The 20,411-nt window shown below is 44.2% G+C and overlaps 1 protein-coding gene across 2 annotated transcripts in view; it reads left to right on the top strand.

Annotated features, from left to right (window-relative positions):
• POLR3B (RNA polymerase III subunit B) overlaps window positions 1–20,411 on the top strand; it is a 107,580-nt gene that overhangs the window by 32,940 nt on the left and 54,229 nt on the right. For both annotated transcript variants that reach the window (XM_053256143.1, XM_053256144.1), the window contains exons 13-17: window positions 5,130–5,291; window positions 7,253–7,453; window positions 8,714–8,876; window positions 15,769–15,922; window positions 18,483–18,557. In XM_053256143.1, the coding sequence (XP_053112118.1) occupies window positions 5,130–5,291; window positions 7,253–7,453; window positions 8,714–8,876; window positions 15,769–15,922; window positions 18,483–18,557 (755 nt within the window). The remainder of the gene's footprint in view (window positions 1–5,129; window positions 5,292–7,252; window positions 7,454–8,713; window positions 8,877–15,768; window positions 15,923–18,482; window positions 18,558–20,411) is intronic.

Here is a 20,411-nt window from a genome sequence, read left to right as displayed (position 1 = left end):
TCTTAGTCTCTCTGCCACTGGAGGCCTGGCAGGCCAGGTGCCAGCAGAGGTGTTAGCGAAACCTACCGATTCCAGGCTTAATCTTTTCACCTACCTTTTCTCTTTCCTTAATGTGTTCATTATTTGCTGAGCATTTCCCTTGTCTTTGTCCTTGGGGTTTGTTTGGCCTTTTTTAAAATTTCTTTCTTTCTTTCTAATTCAGCTTGCTTTGTATGGGTGAGATATGGAACAGCACCAAAATCCGGCACCCTGGAAAGGAAGGGATTTCTACCCTGTGACAAAAGAAAACCGCCTTGACTTCAGAGATTGACTAATCCCAGCTGTTCTGATAATATAATTAAGGCTGCCTAATGTCTTTAATTTTGCAACCAGTTTGTGTGAAAAGGAGAATTTGGCACTCTAAAGCCTTAAACACTAAATGGCAATCTCAAGGCGCCTAATTAGAATTCTCTGACATTAAGCTAATTGGTGAAACTGTATTTCAGCGGCTTAACTACTTTATTAATTTTTTTCCTCAGGATTTTCAATGGAAATCAATTGATGAGCTGTCACTTCCTCTCCCTTATGTTACCCCCACACCTCAAATTTAATTTGCTCTTCAGTGCTCCTGTCTGAAAGACCTTGGGTTTGCTATGAAATGCATGAATATTATCATTGGCATTCCATCCCTTTTCTCTTTTTAATCACTTATTCTTGACCTAAAAAAAACTGGTTATTGTGAAACTTTTCTGTGCTCTTAGAGGGCTTGTGGATGTACAGGAATTGCAGAGGAATGCTTTAAGCTAAAAAATGCAAAGAAGTTTGTGTACTTTTAACTTTATTAGTCCAAGCCCAAGAAAAATATTGGAATGCAGTGGTGACTTTTGTGAAATTAGTGGAGATATTTATAATGGGTATGTCTTATGACTGTAACCCTCCTCCTATGAATGGAAGAAGCCTTTTTTCATGGAATGCAAGGTTAGGACACAACCCATTTCATGTGTATGCACATTTCTTGGTGATCTATAAGTTTATCCTTGAAACAACCCTTTTGCTGATATGGGTTAGATGGGGGACTGAAGCATAAAGAAACTCCACAAGCCATCCAATGAAGACAGAAGTCCATTCAGTTGTACATTTGTACATGCTCATTTTAAAGGGGATTCTGGTTACAGACCCTCTCAAATGCAGGGTACAAATAGGAAGTGTTTTATTGTGTATATATATGAAGACCTGTACGTGTATACAGATCTGTACATGCACACACTGTACACAGATTCTGCATGTGTGGAGCATAATGTGTGAATAGGGCTATGTTCAGGTGTTCAGATATGAAGATGACCAGAGACTCCAGAGTAATGTGTGGCCAATAGGCATGCACCGTTGGTCTCTCCTAAAAATGTAGTTTAGAATATGACATGATATCTGGATCATGTACCATTGCTAGTGAAATAGGAGGTATTTACTGTGCGTTATGGTTTTGGGTGTATGTAGGTTTTGAAACAATGGGAAATGTCTTCTTTGTATCTTTGGCAATTGTAATGTATCAATTGGCATGAAATCCATGGCAGGAGAGGGATTTGGATTCCCATCCAGCTCCAATATTGTATTCACGACATCAGCTCTGTGCTAGAATTTGGCATGGTGACTGATGGGGCTAATTCATACTTGCCCCAAGTCCACACTTTAGGGACTGTCCCGTGGTGGATATCCATGACAAACTTAGTTTGATACCAGGAAATAATTTTGGGTTTTTTTTGTTTTTTACTTATTGAGCCTCCCCACCAGAATGTGGATGGGCATCTGCTTTGCGTGTAGAAGGCATCTCCGGGTAGGGCTGGAAAAGATTGTTGCCCGAAACCTTGGAATGCCACTGCCAGTCATTGTTGACAATACTGAACCAGATGGACCAATGGTCTGACTCGATATAAGGCAGCTTCCTGTGTTCCTTTGTAAAGTCTGATTTGCTTTGAGGATATATCCGTTTTGAGAACGTTTGCCGAAAAGCGGTATATAAATAGTTAGTAGTAGTAGTAGCAGCTTCATTTGTTGCTTTAACTATTCAAACAGTAATTTCCAGTTTGATCTGTGAGCTTCTTTTGAAGGGTTCCCCAAATCTAGCAGGCCTTGTTGGAATAAAAACTGCTATGCTGTAGTTTTTATGCTGCTAGTTTTTAAATCACTCATGTAACTTCTTCTTAATCTGCAGTTTATTTTTATAGATGACATCTGTTTCAATTATATAATTGCTTTATCAGACTGTTTTGTTCTTAATGGCAATAAATGATCCTAGACTGCATTTTGTATTCACATCATATTGTTGTTATGATATCTGTCATTATCATATTGCATCGCAGTGTTGCGTCGGAGTCCAACATAGAGCCAAATATTTAGACAAGCGAGAATTTGTTAGCACTTTCTTGGTATTTTTCATGCAGCCTTACTCCAAGGGTTTCATGTGTTGAACATAGGGCAGCTTCACACAATTGTGCAAAAGTAAGTAGGAGAGAACCAGAGGTTCCTGAGAAGCACACACTCTAGGTTGTGTGCTTGTCTGAACAGGGTGCCCACATCTGGTTACAAACTTCTACCTAAGATGTTACCAAGAATCCTCACCTACCTTGAAATCTTTGTGTCAAGTTGGATGGAGATTCTCCGTAGAATCTTGGGCAGACGTCCGTAGCTGGGCGTGTTTGTGGGTTCAAATGGCATGTGTGCCAGGAGTGTGCACTCTCCAGGAACCACAGGTTCCCTTCTGTTAAACTTTCCCCAGTTGTGTGAAGCCACCTATAGTCTCACCCCCCTTTTCAACTCTGGTATCTCTGGTCTAATTGCAGCATATCGACTTTCTTGATTTGGGCTCTGGAAAGCTGTTTGTGCTAAGGGGGGAAATCCTCCTAACTTCAGAGCCTGCACTGGGAGAAAAAGTGGTCACTGGTGTACATACTTGAAACAGAGGCTGGGTTCTCTTGACCACAGCAGTGCTTGGAGCTCTTTGGGAGCGCAAAAGGGGGCATTGTAGTTGACTGAATTGCAGTTTTAATTCCAAAATATTTCCACTTTGCAAACCTCATATATTGTAGGTTTATCTTTTATTAATAAAATGAAAGTCGAGGGGAGCTTCAGTGGCTTATGCGTTGTGCAAACTAGCAGGGACAGCATGATGATGGAAAGGTAACAAATGAAAGGCAATAGAAATGCTCATTTGGAAAATGAAGTGGGTGACTGGCCCTCGACTTTCATGGGCGGAGCACTGCTAATACTTCTAAGGAAGTGGAGACAGTTTTAAATCAGTCTCATTCCATGCAGGAATTAAATTATGCAACAGACTCCAGAATGTCTTAGCAGGGCCTGCTTGAATACCTAACTTGTTTAGCACTTAACAATGCTTTGTATACTGGGAACTTGCATTTTTGGCATTCAGTAGTGGCTGTATTTTTTAGTCTTCTCGACACTTAGAGTTGCTGTAAAACCAGGAGAGAATTGCCAGATTCTAGAGTTTATTTGAGGGGTGTGGGGTAGAAGGGAGGGGGGCCAGAAATCCAATCCATGTGTACTTTTGTACTGCCAGTTTTAAGTTGGTTAGGATACCGCTGAAATTTGTCAGTAAAAGTTGGGTGAAAACTGAACAGGCTAATTGGTGAGCAAATAAAACAGGTGTGCTACTAAAATGATGATGATGATGATGATGATGATAATTAATAATAACCATCAGCCAATTACAAAAAGCAACTTTACTGGGAACAGCCTATATTCTGTGACGATATCTATAATAACAGCAACAACATTGATAATAAAATTCAGCCATCCCAGGTCCTTGGGAAGGACTCGAACCAGTCAATAACACCTGTCTGACTGTGTAAACAAATAAATAAATAATAAAAGTTTGGAAATAGACAGAAATGAAGACCTATGAAATTGGAACAGGACATCATTATCCCCTTTCCCAGATACTGGATACCCATATTGTGGCTCTTTGAGAAGACTTTTTAGGAGTGGTCCACCGTTGATAACATACACTTATCGCTGAGACAGTTATAGCTTATATGTGCAGAAAAGAATTCCCAAGATCAAAATGGATCAGGATAGTTTTTGAATTGTGGTGTGATCTACCTATTTTAAAAGCTCTTCATTCAAAAGCAAAAATTCCTCCCCATTTGCGCGTCAATAAGCAAAAACCAGTTGGGTTTATTGTTTTACATTAGAAGGGCTGGGAGCTGGAATCTAGATGAACCGATTCAGGTATTAACATGTTCAGTCATTTCTTTCAAGCAGGGGCATAACTATAATAGGGCAAGAGGAGACTGTTGTCTCAGGGGCCCCTGCCTCGGGGGGGGGGCAGAGACATGTCTCCCCCACCCAACGCCCGCTCGAGCTTCCTTGAATATATTTTTTAAATTTTTAGAGGAAGGCAGTGATGGGGGGTGGGTGCATTTTAAAATCTTGTCTCTGGGCCCACTCCAACCTTGTTACGCCCCTCAGAAAAAGAAGGAGCCTGACTTTGTCATGTGTGAACATCGCTACATTTTACCTAGACACTGGTCCACTTAGCTCAGTTTTATCTATGCTGATTGTCAGTGATGGTTCAGGGCTTCAGAAAGGGGTCTTCTCCAGTTATTTAAGAGTTATTTAAGGCTCTTTATTGTAAGAGCCCCTGGTGGCACAGTGGTAAAACTGCCGCCCTGTAACCAGAAGGTTACAAGTTTGATCCTGACCAGGGGCTCAAGGTTGACTCAGCCTTCCATCCTTCTGAGGTCGGTAAAATGAGTACCCAGAATGTTGGGGGCAATATGCTAAATCATTGTAAACCGCTTAGAGAGCTCCGGCTATAAAGCGGTATATAAATGTAAGTGCTATTGCTATTGCTATTTATGGGGATGCCAAGAACTGGACCTTCTGTATGCAAAAACATATGCTCTTTCTCTGAGCTACAGTCCCATAGGTTAAATCAAACAAGGATAATGGTTGTAGCACTTGCCTTTGACTGTAAACTGGGTTAATGGTTAGCCAATCAAAACGTGGATAACGTTAACTTTCCCAGGATGAGCAGCATGTAAGAAAAGGCGTCTAATTGCATACCTTTCTATTGTGCCTTCTGTTGCTGAATGAGTTTGCCCACTACGGCTCTATGTTTTGTCTGTCTGTTGCAGCTTCTTTCCCTTCTGTTTGAAGACTTGTTCAAAAAATTTAACTCTGAATTGAAGAAGATTGCTGACCAAGTCATTCCCAAGCAGAGAGCTGCCCAGTTTGATGTGGTTAAGCACATGCGACAAGATCAGATCACCAATGGTATGGTGAATGCCATCTCCACTGTAAGTGTTCTGGAAAATGTGGGTTCTCTGCCATGTATAGCAGTAGTGCATCTTAATAGCCGCTTGTGGTTAAAGATTCAAATTTTGCAAGGGAATGGAATGGAAGGCAAACTGCTGAAATCAAGTATGCTTCATATTGAGTGGGGCTTCTATTTAAAATGTTAATAAAATATAACATGCATGTTACATGTTGATATGCATGATACAGGTTGAACCCTGTTTCAAAACTGATTTTTAAGCCAGAGTTGTGTGCTTCATGACTGCTTTCAACATTATCAAATCCAACAATGCAAGTTATTAAATTTGCTGGTTTCTGTCCTTAAGTCTTAGGCAGATAGGCTAGAATTTTTCTTCCTTCTGCTGTCTTAGTAAGAACTTTCAGCATATTAATATCAAGATTTCACTTAAATTGCTTATATATGGTTTATGATATTTGTATGCCACCTGATATATACATCGCTAGGCAGTGTACACAATCCAAGTTACAATATAAAAATAAAAACAAAACACTTTCACAGAGTAAAACAATTAAGACAATTAGACAATTTCACAGAATAAAACAAGTAAACAGTTTAAAATTAATTTTAATTAAAAGCCTGAGAAAACAGGTATGTCTTAAGGGTCTTTTAAAAACAATCAGAGATGAAGAAGCTCTTATTTTGACAGGGAGTACATTCCAAAGCCTTGGGGACAGCCACAGAGAAGGCTTTCCCAGACGAGCCAGCGGCACCCATAACTGGACCTCCCCAGGTGATCTTAATAGGTGGCAAGGTTCATGACAAAGAAAGCGGTCTCTTAAGTACCCTGGACCTAAGCCACTCAGGGCTTTATAGATAATGACCAGCCCTTTGTATTTCGTTCGGAAACATATCGGCAGCCAGTGCAATTCTTTCAGAATCAGTGTTATATGGTCCCTTCAGGTTGTCCTAGAGACCAATCTGGCTGCTGCATTCTGTAAAATGTTGTAGTTTCCTGACTATGTACAAAGGCAGTCCCATGTAGAGTGCATTACAATAGTCAAGCCTGGAGGTACCTGCATATGTACTACTGTTTTAAGGCTGTTTGCCTCCAGAAATGGGCGTAGCTGACATATCGGCCGAAGCTAATAAAAAGGGCTCCTGGCCACTGCCTCAACCTGAGAAACCCGAGAGTGTTTTGCATCCAGGAGCACTCCCAAGCTACAAACCTGATCTTTCAGGGGGAGTATAACTCCATCGATAATTAGTGATCTCGATCAAGATCTGCCGAGATCCATAAGAATGGGTAATGTGCCTGTGCAGGACCCAATCGGTAAATACACAGCCCAATCATTTTCTCATTCCTGCTTCTGAGTATTTTTAGAAACATGCACCCTTCATGAATGGTAAGATGTTTCAGTATGGCTGCGGTCACACAATCATAGCAATCCTGGTTAAAGAGTTAACCAGGATCATTGAACCCTATAGAGTTGATTGGGAGAGCTCATAATTTCTGGGCAATAAGGCACTGTGGTTAAACTGCATCCTTGTTATCTATCCTGCTTGAACGTGGTTTAACCACAATGGTTTGGCCAGGATTGCCCAGAAATTCTGGGTTCTCACAATCAGCTCAGCGAGGTGCAACAATCCTGTTTAACTCTTTAACCAGGATCACCATGATGGAGTGAACACAGCCTATAATTTTGCTTTGGTATCCTCACCAGAGCATAAAAAGACCCTTGCAACTATTAGGCGTTTTAGATACGTAACAGAAAACCACAGTTTGAGGGAAACCCATGGGACATCAAATAGAAGAAAAATAGCACTGATGATAGTGTGGTCTTACCTTTCTGTGAAAACATTCACCTGCTTTTTCTGCCATAAAACCTTGAGGATAGTTGAAAAACTATAGCCATTTTAGAATCTGCTTTTCAAAACGGATATTGATTAGCGCGTGGAAGCTTGCTTATGCAGCATTTTGGGCGATTCATGTCATTCTTTTAGGGGAACTGGTCACTGAAAAGATTCAAGATGGATCGCCAGGGTGTGACTCAAGTATTGTCCCGGTTGTCCTATATATCTGCTCTGGGGATGATGACGAGGATTTCATCTCAGTTTGAAAAGACAAGAAAAGTGAGCGGCCCTCGATCTCTGCAGCCATCTCAGTGGGGTATGCTGTGCCCATCGGACACTCCTGAAGGAGAGGTAAGCAACACAAGTTGAATTCTTCCCTCTGCCAAAACTGTTTTGCTGAGCTATTTGTTATACTTGGGCAGCAGTGTTCCCTCTAAATGGTGCATGTGGGGGCGTGCTCACAAATTTTTAATGTCTGCTTAGTTAATTTTAGATCCCGCTCAGGTAGAATCAGGAAGGCCCCATTCTGAATGCATGTGCACATACACTGCCTTGAAACTGCCGCTCATAACAAAACTCATTCCGCACACAGATGAAAAAAATTAGAGAGAACAGATGAAAAAAGTTAGAGAGAACACTGTTGGGCAGTCATGTTCCAATATTGTGTTAACACAATTTTGCAATAACAAGCCCTGACAGTCCTTTTCTGCAGTGTCACAAGTTCCCTTCTCATATCTGTGGGAATCTGACCATTTAACTGTTTTGTAATACTGTTCAGTCTGATGTTTATTGTCTTCTGAATGTACCAGAAACCTTGCTGCATTCAGTCAGTCCTTATTAATTTTAAACATAGCCATATTAATAACATAACTGTACACTGGATCTAACCATTAGCGAGCAGAGTGCAACGAACCCATATTGAAGAACAACAGAATTTCGCAACTGTTTGTGTGTGATGGATGAATTCTCATCTACTAGCAAATATCTGATGTGGAATTTGTCGGATCGACCTGACAGATTATGTAAAAGAGGGTCAATTAACCTTCACCTAAGATCTATATGGAAAAAGTATACAGCCTTGTCTTACTCCTTTGATGATCTGGAAACAAGCTAAGGTTTTGATGTTCTTAGTGGGTACTGGACAAGATGACACTACACTGGTGTGTCTGATATGAAGCGAAAGGGATGCTACCTTTCTAAGGCAAAAGCATGTGTCCAACTTGGATATCTCTGGCTGACACACTGCACAAGGGGACAGAGGCAACTGCATGTTTGTAAGCACCACAGATTGGGCTGTACTGCAGCGCAACAGCACTCCGTCATAAGTGCTCCATGAACACAGTTGTGCAATACAACACCCAATCTTTCCAGTGAGCACCACATCGCACAGTTGTGTTCATGGAGCTCTTACGATGGAGTACTGCTACCCCACAGCACAACCCCATTGGCGATGCTTACATACATGCAGGGGTGCAGGTGATGCTGCAGCCACTCGTGGTCCCTGGTGTGGTGTGTCAGCCAGTATTTGTATATTCTTTTGAAAAAAATATGAACTATATAAAGCAATGAAGTTTTTATATAAACACATAAAAAACTTTTTGTTTTCTTCAGGCCTGCGGTTTGGTTAAAAATCTAGCTCTGATGACTCATATTACTACTGATATGGAAGATGGCCCTATTATTAAATTAGCTGGTAACCTGGGAGTAGAAGATGTAAACCTTCTATGTGGAGAAGAACTTTCCTATCCAAATGTATTCCTTGTTTTCCTTAATGGTACGGTACTTCCTGCTTTTCTCATTCTAATCATCTAGGCTTGAATCAGTGATACTTTGTAGGATGAGATTTAGGACCTTGAAATATAATAGGAAGCAAACAGATCTGGATCGAGATCCGTCGACAGCCATAAGAATGGGTTCTGCGCCAGCGCAGGAAACCCCGCGGTAGCCATGCCTCAGCTTGTCGAGGCGTCCAAGCGCCGCCCCCATGCAGAGCGTGCTATTTAAGAGCGGTCTGGGCGCCATGTTCCTCAGTTCTTTTCCGACCGCCTTCGCTTGTGGACCTCGGTCTGCTGCCTCTCCGTCGGAAAGTTCCTCAGTTTTCTCTTCGGAAATAATTTTAAATTACTCTTTCTGGACTGCTCACTCGTGTATGACCTATTTCTGGCTGACGAACTCTTCTAATATCTGATTTGGAACGGCTGACGACCAACGACTGGCTTTGACACGGAACGGACTTGACTACCCCTCTCGCCTCGTTATGGCGGAAGAGAAAAAGTCTTTCAAGAGGTGTGAGGGTTGCGATGCTAAGTTCCCCTCCAAAGACCTCTATGATCTATGCCTAATTTGCCTGGGCGAGGAGCACAATGTCTCCTCATGCAAGATTTGTCTGTCTTTTTCTAAACAGACGCGCAAAAATCGGGCGCTTCGCCTCAGAGCGGCGATATATGATGAGGTGTTAAGTCCCTCGACACCGGGCACACCTCGCCCTTCGACATCGAAAGCTTCGTCTGTGTCTAATCCTCACTCGAAGTCGAAAAACACAGCTTCGACACGATCCAGTTCTCCACATTCGAAGTCTAGGTCCTCGAAAATCTCTGGACCTTCGACGTCGGCTTCGACATCGAGCCGCCCTTCAGCATCGGAAGAGGTCTCAGTGTCGGCGAAAGCAGCCTCGACATCGACCAGGCGCAAGCACCGAGTCCCCTCGACCTCCGGCAGCAATTCCGACGTCGATGAAAATTCTGGATCACCTACGGTGAAACGTTGAAAATTTATTGATCTGACGAAAGAGCGCATGCCTTCCCCTCCGTCTGCTCAACCTGGATCACATCAACCTTCTTCAGCACCGGCCCACCCCTCGACGCCGAGGACGTCGACGCCAAGCTTCTCAATACCGAGGGCGAGATCCCTCTCGCCGGCTCCGACACCGGTCCCTTCTTCCCCGCCGTCGACACCGACAGCTCCAGATCCCGACGCTCCGTTTTCTTTGCACACACCATTACTTGCTGCATTGAAGCAAGTCACTCCTCTGTACCGATCGCCGCCTCCGGCGTTCGATATCGAAGACGGTACTCAGGATGCCGAAGTGGGCCTCCATCCTTCCACAACTCAGTCGCTCCTGTCTCTTCTAGACTCCAGCGCAAGCACTCCTTCGCAAGCCACATTTAGGGGTTTCCCAGCATCAGAGGAGGACTCTCAGGCAACCTTGGCTCCTCCTGTACGCCCCGTGCCTTCACTCTCTGCAGCCCATTTGCAAAGTCCTTTTCCTTGGCACACCTGTGGGTTCACCCATACACCTCCAGTGCACGTACCTGGTTCGGGACCTGCAGTTTCATCCGGTTCCAGAGCACCGTCCTCGACACCAACCAGACCTTGGGAGCCCCTGACGTCACTTCCCTCCGCTATGTCGCTGCACACGGTGCCCGCAGCTGCTGCCACGGTCCTGGCAACAACCAGACAAACTGCGATGCAAACCACGGCGATTACTACCTCTGACAGATCTGTGCAGACAGGGCCAGCAGTGACCCACTCTGTAGCAACCCAAACGTCTTCTCTAGCATCGCCGCCCACTCCTTCAGTACAATCTCAAGCGACGGCGCCTAACTCCCCGACGGCCTCGCCCTCTGAACACTATGGTTCATCCGATTTTGAATCGGACCCCTAGGGAGATGAAACCATTGTAGAACCTCCCACTGATGTGGCACCGACAGTGTATGTGTCACCCAATGAGGAAATGAAGGCGTACCACCGACACGTGCGTACCATGGCAGATGCCTTAGGACTTGACCTACGCTCCAAGTTAGCGACCATAGACGATTCTGTCTACAATTTTATGTTGAGGTCACAATCGACGGCTCCCGTGGCCCTTCCAATGCTCCCGGTAATAACGCGGGTGGCAAAATGTGCATGGGAAGTTCTCCACACTTTCACCCCTACATCTAAAAGGCTGCAGAGCCTTTATCGCATAATGGAGAAGGACAATACTTACCTCTTGAAGCACCCGGCTCCCAATTCCCTAGTAACTGACTGTGCGTTTGCTTCAAAGTCTGGAAAACGGCATGTATTTCCGCCTGAAAAAGAAGGAAGAAAATTGGACCTGTTAGGCCGCAAGATCTACTCGACTGCGTGCCTCTCAATCAAGGTAGCTAATTACGTGGCATGCATCGCCAAATACACTCACAGTCTTTGGGAGGGCCTACTGACTGAACTTGACACCCGTGTCACCAGAGGAATTCAAAGACAGATTTCGGAAAATTCTGGAGTGCTCGGGTGACCTTACGAGACAACAACTCAGTATCGCCAAACACCTTGCTGAGAGCGAGTCGAGGGCTATGACTGCCGCTGTTACTCTCCATAGACATGCCTGGCTCAGGTCTACCACGTTGCAACTGGATATGAGGGACAAAATAGAAGGACACCCCTTTGATGGCACCGGCCTGTTTAGTGAAACCACAGATGCCACTGTGGAACAACTAAAGAAGTCAAAGTTCACCGGGAAAACATTTACATCGCAACCAACCACTTCTACGTACGCGTCTAAGTATCGCTCTAAGTATGCCAAACAACGCCCTCCGTTCAGACAACAGGGACGCAGGGATTTCCGTAAGTCCTACCAGCCTTATCACCGGCACACTTACCAGAACAAATTCAAACTGACTCAATCTCAACGTCCCAAGGGCTCGGACACCCAGAAGTGCCTTTGAGATGCGGGTCCGGCCACCGTCACTTCTCCACTCCCCATTCCCGCCATCGGGGGAAATTACATTTTGACCAACGAGTCTCAACACCGACCCTCCTCTTGCTCGGCCTTCCATCAAGCTGGCAAGCCATGCCCCCGCATGGCAACATATAACATCAGACCGTTGGGTCTTGAAGATTGTGTCTTCAGGATACGCCATCAAATTCAAGTCAGTCCCACGGTTCACGGGAATAAGATTTACCCTTCCTTCCTCTACGCTACGGGAAGAGGTCAAGGAGCTGTTGGAGAAGGGGGCGATTGCCCCGGTGCGGTGGGCTGACAGACGGGATGGATTCTACTCCCATTATTTTCAAATTCCGAAACGGGACAGGGGCATCCGTCCGATTATGGATCTATGCAATCTAAACAAGTTTGTCCATGTCAGGAAGTTCAGAATGATGGCGTTGCAACAAATCCTCCCGCTTCTCCAAGGGGAGCAGTGGTTGGCAACGCTGGATCTCAAGGACGCCTATTTCCATGTGAACATTCGTTCCCATCATCGGAAATTCCTACGTTTCATGGTTGGTTGCCAAGTATACCAGTACAATGTATTACCCTTCGGACTGTCCACCGCCCCAAGGGTCTTTACGAAGTGTATGGCCCCAGTGATTGCCTACCTCAGAACGCAGGGCGTCACTATCTACTCATACCTGGACGATTGGCTCCTGGCCTCCAGAGATCGAAACGAGTTACATTCGCAGATCCGCTATGTTCTATCGGTCCTCCGCAACCTAGGAATCCAAGTCAATTGGAAAAAATCACATCTAGAACCTATGTGGGTGGCGAACTACATGCGAGCGGTATTGGATACTGTACGCCAAAGGGCATACTTACCGGAAGGGCGATACTACTCAATCAAGGACTTGGTGACTCTGTTCCAAAATCACCCCATCCAACCTGCACGCTCCATTCAGCGCTTACTAGGCCTTATGGCCTCATGCAATGTGGTAATTCGTTATGCCTGCCTGAAGATGAGGAAACTTCAGCTGTGGTTTCTCTCCGTTTTTCACCTTGCATGACACAATCAAGGGAAACGCCTAGCAATTCCTGCACCGATTCTTCGATCCCTCTCTTGGTGGACAGAATGCAGGAACCTCCTGGAGGGAGTACTCTTCCGGCTCCCTTCCGCAACCCTCTGGCTTACAACAGATGCCTCCCTAATAGGATGGGGTGCACATTGTGCGGGTCGACGGACCCAAGGCAGGTGGTCCCTGAGCCAGAGTCAACTCCACATAAACTTTCTGGAATTACTGGCAGTCTTTCTTGCTCTAAGATCGTTTCTACCAATCCTGGAGGGCAACTGCGTCCAAATACAATTGGACAACACGACGGCACAGGCGTACATAAACCATCAAGGCGGGACAGTCTCCCAAAGTTTGTGTGCACTGGCACTCCAGAAGTGGCACTGGTGCATCTGCCACAGAATATACCCTCTCGCAGCCCACATCAAGGGCCTGGACAACAGCTTAGCAGACAGTCTCAGTCGAGTCTTTCTACAAGACACTCACCACGAATGGGAAATCAACCCGAGATATATCGACCCACTATTCCGCCAATGGCTCCGTCCATCAGTGGACCTTTTTGCAACTTCAACGAACAGAAAATATGCCCGCTTCTGCTCCAGGGAGGGTCATGACCCGCAGTCACTGGGGGATGACTTTCAGCTGGACTGGACATTGGAAACACCATACATGTTTCCCCCTCAGCCCCTGATCTCCAGAGTGGTGGCTCGGCTCTTAGCGTGCCCAGTTCCGTGTATCCTTGTGACACCATGGTGGCCGAGACAACCGTGGTTTCCACAGGTACGCAGACTGTCCGGAAATCTTTTCCATCGTTTCCCGCCAGAACTGGATGTTCTGTCACAGGACAACGGCCTCGTCCTTCACCCGGATGTTCTCACTCTCCGCCTGACCGCTTGGCGGATAGGCTTTTAGATGACATTTTATTAAATCAAAGAAAGTTGTCCACAAGACGTAATTATCACAAAAAGTGGCTTCGATTTAAAGCCCACGCAAAGTCCCACGGTTATTTGCCAAAGTGGGCTTCCATCCGTCAGGTGCTCATTTACCTATCCTCTCTGAAATCACAAGGATTGGCTAATGTTTCCATAAAGGTCCATTTAGCCGCTCTCTCGTCCCTGCACCCGGGGTGTGACGGTACCACACTCTTCTCTCATCCCCTCAGCAAAGCCTTCTTGAAGGGTCTCTCCAATGTCTACCCTCCTGTAAAATCACCAGTGGAGCCTTGGAGCCTGTCATTAGTACTTTCTTCACTGACTCAAAAGCCCTTCGAGCCTATGGCCACGATGTCTTTAAAATTGGTGTCCTTAAAGGCCGCATTTCTAGTCGCGATCACGACAGCATGTCGTGTGAGTGAACTCACGGCCCTGAGGATAGATTCTCCGTACACTCAGTTCCACGAGGACAAAGTTCGTATGCGACTAGATCCCTCCTTTCTGCCAAAAGTGGTTTCAGATTTTCATTTGAACCAAGATATTATTCTACCTACCTTCTTTAGGAACCTGCAATCGGCCTTGGAGATGTCCATGCACTCTCTGGACATCCGTAGAGCCCTCCTATTCTATCTGTCACGTACAAGAGACTTCAGAACCTCTACGCGTCTTTTTATAGCCTACAGCGGCCCTACCAAAGGCCTACCAATTTCTCGACAAAGGTTATCTAGGTGGCTGGTTAACCTCATCCTACTCACTTATGAGCTGCAGCACAAGACGCCTCCAAAAGCCATCAAGGCCCATTCCACACGGGCTTATGCTTCATCGGCTGCACACCTCTCGGGAATTGGCTTCTTGGACATATGCAAAGCAGCAACCTGGTCGTCCAGTCTCCCGTTTGTCAAGCATTACGCCATAGATGTGCGTTCTGCTGCAGAGGCTAGTTTCGGGAGAAGCGTCCTTAAAAGGGTGTTACAATAGCACTACTGCACCCCCCTCCTTGGGGAGCTCGCTAAACACCCATTCTTATGGCTGTTGACGGATCTCGATCCAGATAAACAGGTTGCTTACCTGTAACTGATGATCTGGTAGAGATCCGTCAACATCCATAAGACCCTTCCATCCTTCCCTTCTGCAGTAGTGACGTTCCACTATGTGTGTGATGTTATACTTACTGTTGCTTTGGGATCCATCCAATGTGTCCATCAAGGGTGATCGTCCTCCGCGGCAGTCGTCCAAAGAACTGAGGAACATGGCGCCGAGCCCGCTCTTAAATAGCACGCTCTGCGTGGGGGTGGGGCATGGACGCCTCGACAAGCTGAGGCATGGCTACCGCGGGGTTTCCTGCGCTGGCGCAGAACCCATTCTTATGGATGTCAACGGATCTCTACCAGATCATCAGTTACAGGTAAGCAACCTGTTTTTATTGCTTATGAGTGCGAAAAATCTGTTTCATTTGTTTCTGCAAGTAACAATATTAGATCTTAAAAATGCATATCGTTTGCAAAAGGACACTTTCATTTGTAGAAATATACTGGCTCTCTATTGAATTGTGCATTTTAAAGTCATAAAGTTGGATACAAAGAACTCTAAGCAGAAGCTATTGGCGCTGTTCTGCAAACATTTGCCCAAGAGCTTGCAGGAGTTCACACAGTGCTATAATGTGGAACAGTTTTCATGATTCTGCTTGTGCAAGCGAAAGAGCATCTTTTGATTTGATTTCACTTTTCTTGCACAACATTCTTGCACAAAGCGTAAAGCAGGCCTTCAGTGAGCGAACAACACTTCCACATGGAGAATAGTACCTTTAGGTCCAACCTGTAGTAGAATTGGTGCCAGTATGTCATTGCTAAGCAGACAGCAGTAGAAGATGTTTGTAACCAGTGGGGATTGTGGCTGGTTCCATCAGTCCAAAAGATGATAGAGTTTTGTGGGGCGGGGGGAGGAATTGCATTAAAAAATTGTTTTCTTGAACAGGCAATATCCTTGGTGTCATTCGAGACCATCAAAAACTGGTCCACACATTCCGGCTGATGCGCAGAGCAGGTTATATCAACGAATTTGTTTCCATCTCCACAAATCTTACAGACCGATGTGTCTATATCTCCTCTGATGGAGGAAGGTTGTGTAGGTAAGCATTTTGTAAAACAGTCTTTCTGGGCTATCTAGTTAGCACCTCCCTTCTCCTAATACATTATCATGTTAATTTAACTAATTCACAAGCTTTACACAGACCTTTGGTATGTAGTGACTGCCAAAAAGGCACTGTTTGGCCTGAAAACTGGCCATCTGAACTGGAGATCTGTCACGAGGAATACCCTTTTCATCTATTAAAAGGAAACACCAATGTAACCGACAGTAGGGAAAGCTTAATGGTCATCCAATTTGCCAGTTTTCCTGTGGTTGTGATTTTTACTTCCTTTAATCTTTTTGCACTTGTTTGGATCTCCACTTCAACTTTTGAAAGTGCTAATTGGCCTTTAAACTATTAGTTTGGACCCTTTGAGTGGAATGCCCAAGTATATTGTAGTTATTTACTACATGCTGCAAAAGCATCTTGGACAAATAGCAACAGCCCTTGACTTTTCAATTGTACATGCCATTCTTTGTATCTGTGTTTCTGTGTGGTGGTGGTGGTTTCACGTTGTTTCTTGAAAGCTTATAGGTTAGCGTGCTGTCGGCTAGCTAATTGTTTTTATACTTTGCTCCACCATAGAGTTGGACTTCTGTAGCTGAGCTTTCAGTATATACAGGGTTGACTGCATCTATTTATTATACAGTTTGTATTCCCAAAGAGCTGTTTTTAGTTATCAAAATAGCAGTATTTTGTTTTGATGTGTAGATATTCAGCATGGCATAACTGCCTTGATTCGGATCATCATTTGGCTAAATAAATGTCTTTATAGCCTTCAGCAAAGTTCAGTAACGTCATTTAGTTCTCAGGAGGGCTGTAAGTTTGATTGATAGATATAATTAACTTAAGATGAGATTAAAATTTGGATCAATCGGGCAAAGAGTAGCTTTTCCTTTAGGTGTGTGTTTGAAAGTGGGAAAGTGCTCTAAAAGCACAAAGTGGACATATACTCAGATCTGTGGCAAACGTTGGAGTGACTGGAGTACCTCCTGGTTGTGCTCTATATGTGAATTGGAATCTTCCATGTATATGCTAGAGGCACTCTGGATCAGGGCACAAATCTTGCATGAAACAAACACATTTTCCTTTTCTTGGGCTTTGTTTGGTCAGAGGTGCACTCAAATCTGCTGCTTTTTATATCTAGTATTTAACACTTTAGTGAGATTTCCCATATAAAGCATATCAATGTTGTGTACACTACACTTATGTGAGTCCTCAAATTTGAAAAACAAAAACAATCAGTTATAGTTGCATCTATTATATATTTTGAACAGTTTGATTGTAGTTGTATTTATGCAACATAAAGTCATACTCCCCTATTAGCTACAGATACCAAATTTTGCATACACAATCCTGCCATCAAATTTAGCTGAATGAGCTACCTTGTACACCAAAATATGCTGGGGAAAAGATTTAATTTTTCAAAAAGAAGAAATTCTGAATATAAATATCAAATTTTAACTGTTATTGTTCTGCACAGATTTTTAACACTCAATAATCAGATCAATAATTTTGAAATGACATCTTGCTCAAGAGAAGCAGAAGATCTTTCTCAGATTCAAATTTACTATTATTCAAAGTTACCATATATGGTACTTATTCAATAACAAGAATAATATTTGAAGTCAAAATCCTAAAAATTTTAAACAGATCTTACTTCCCTTTTGCAAGCACATTAATTAAAAATTCCCTTGTATATATAAAAATTGTATCTATGATATATTTTGAAGAGTTTATGGATTTGTTTATGCAAAATAAAGTTACATTTTCCAATTACCTACAGATACCAAATTTTTGCATAAACAATCTTTCCACTTAAAGTAGCTGAATGCGCTACCTTTTACACCAGAACATGCTGGGGGAAAGCTGTAAATAACTGTTTTTATGCAAAATGTCTTTGCTTGGTCAACAATGGGCCTCGCTTACTAATAATTGATATTTATGTAGCTTCCCCTTAAGAGTGTACCCAAGTCTGTTGGATTTCTGTTCATCTGAGTTTTTGGTGCTTTGCTGTTTGTTCTAGTCTCTCTGTTACAGCTTTCCATTATATTCTTGATCATTCATATTTTCTATATTCTTCTTCCTTGACTCTATAATTTCTTGTTGGTTCACCATTAATATTATTAGTCTTTCCTAAATGCATTCTACTTTTAAAAAATCCTTAAGATTCTCTAGTCCTTCCTTTCTACTTATTACTTCAGGCTGCCCTTTTATTCAGGCTGCTTATCGCATTCCTCCAGGTGGTGGTCTCCATTTTCTGGATTGTGTCTGAAGAATCTTGAGCTCAAGAAAGTTTGTGGAATGCATCTTCCCAATGTGCTCCAGAAAGTATTTTCTGATGTTGGGGTTCTAGTCAGAAGGGGATGGGAAAGAATTGGGCTCAAAGGGCTGGGATTTTTGTTTTGGGGGTTGCAGGGGGCTAATGGGGGGAGAGTGTGGGGAAGTTGCCTTCTGTGAGCTTCCTTGCAGTCATGGTTTTTAGGCTACAACTTCTGTGATAACAAGGGTGTAAATATGCTCCCTATGCATTGGTTAATGTTCCTTTCTCCTAAACTAGACCCTACATTATTGTAAAGAAGCAAAAACCTGCAGTTACAGACAAGCATATGGAAGAACTTGCACAAGGTTACAGGTAAGCAGTTGGCAGAATTCCCCATGCTTGTTTTTGTGTCTAGCTACAGTCAACACAAAGTTAAGGCAAGCAACATTAAGTACTCCCATTGCAATTAAAACCAGAACCCTTGTTCTGTGCCATTTGCACACTTGTGTAACAAGAGCACTCCACCAAATAGTTCTTAAAGTACAGCCTGTCAGGGCCACTTGATGTTGCCTCATGTCAGAAACTGCATGCTCATTGAAAATTGGTGTGTTGATGTTCTCAGTCTAACCTTCTCCTTGGCATGCTAGTTTTTTACGAGCAGTATATGTAGAGCAGTGGGGGGATGTGTTTGAGGCGGTCTTGGAGGAAACTGATTATCTAGACCCATTTCAAACTGGCTTTCGTGTGGGCTATAGAGTGAAGACAGCCTTGGTCGGCCTGATGGATGGTCTCCAACTAGGAATTGACAGAGGGAGTGTGACTCTGTTGGTCCTTTTGGATCTCTCGCTGGCCTTTGATATTATGTATTGATCATAATATCCTTCTGGAACATCTGAAAGGTTTGGGGGTGGGAGGCACCGCCTTGCCATGGTTCCACTCCTACCTCATGGATAGATTCCAGATGGTGTCTCTTGGAGACTGTTGTTCTTCAAAATCTGAACTTTTGTATGGTGTCCCTCAGGGCTCCATATTGTCTCCGATGTTAGGAACATAGTATATCTGCCATATACTGAGTCAGACCATTGGTCCATCTAGCTCAGTATTGTCTACCCAGACTGGCAGTGGCTTCTCCAAGGTTGCAGGCAGGAATCTCTCTCAGCCCTATCTTGGAGATGCCAGGGAGGGAACTTGGAACCTAGATGCTCTTCCCAGAGTGGCTCCATCCCCTAAGGGGAATATCTTACAGTGCTCACACATCAAGTCTCCCATTCATATGCAACCAGGGCAAACCCTGCTTAGCTAAGGGGACAAGTCATGCTTGCTTCCACAAGACCAGCTCTCCTCCCTAAATATGTTGTTTAACCATCTACATGAAGGCGCTGAGAGAGATCATCAGCAGATCTGGTGCAGGGTGTTATCAATATGTTGACGACACCCAAATCTATTTTTCCATGTCAACCTCATCAGGCGAAGGCTTAAGCTCCCTAAATGCCTGCCTGAAGGCAGTGATAGGCTGGATGAGGGATAACAAACTGAGGCTGAATTCAGATAAGATGGAGGTACTAATTGTGTGGGGTCAGAACTCAAGAAACGATTTTGATCTGCCAGTTCTGGATGGGATCACGCTCCCCTGGAAGGTACACAGTCTGGTAGTGCTTCAGGATCTACACCTCTCCCTGGTGTCCCAGGTTGAGGTGATAGTCAGAAGTGCTTTCTATCAGTTTTGGCTGATATGTCAGCTATGTCTATCTTGAGACGAACAACCTCAGAACGGTGGTACATATGCTGGTAACACCTAGACTGGACTACTGCAATGCACTCTATGTGGGGCTGCCTTTGTATGTAGTCCGGAAACTATAGTTGGTACAGAATGCGGCAGCTAGGTTGGTCTCTGGGTCATCTCGGAGAGACCATATTACTCCTGTGTTGAAAGATCTACACTGGCTGCTGCTAAGTTTCCAGGCAAAACACAAGGTGCTGGTTATTACCTATAAAGCCCTAAGCAGCTTAGGCCCTAGGTATTTAAAATAACATCTTCTTCGCCAGGAGACTCATTGCCAGTTGACATCATCTGGAGAGGTTCGTCTATGGTTGCCATCGGCCCATCTGGTGGCTACCCGGAGAAAGGCCTTCTCCCTTGCTGCCCTTGGGCTTTGGAACGCACTTCCTGTTGAAATAAGAGCCTCCCCATCTCTGGCAACTTTTAAAAAGGCACTGAAGACATAT

This window comes from Hemicordylus capensis, chromosome 5 (assembly GCF_027244095.1).
Source record: "Hemicordylus capensis ecotype Gifberg chromosome 5, rHemCap1.1.pri, whole genome shotgun sequence".
Classification (NCBI taxonomy): Eukaryota; Metazoa; Chordata; class Lepidosauria; order Squamata; family Cordylidae; genus Hemicordylus; species Hemicordylus capensis.
This window is presented reverse-complemented; position numbering and strand designations above follow the sequence as displayed.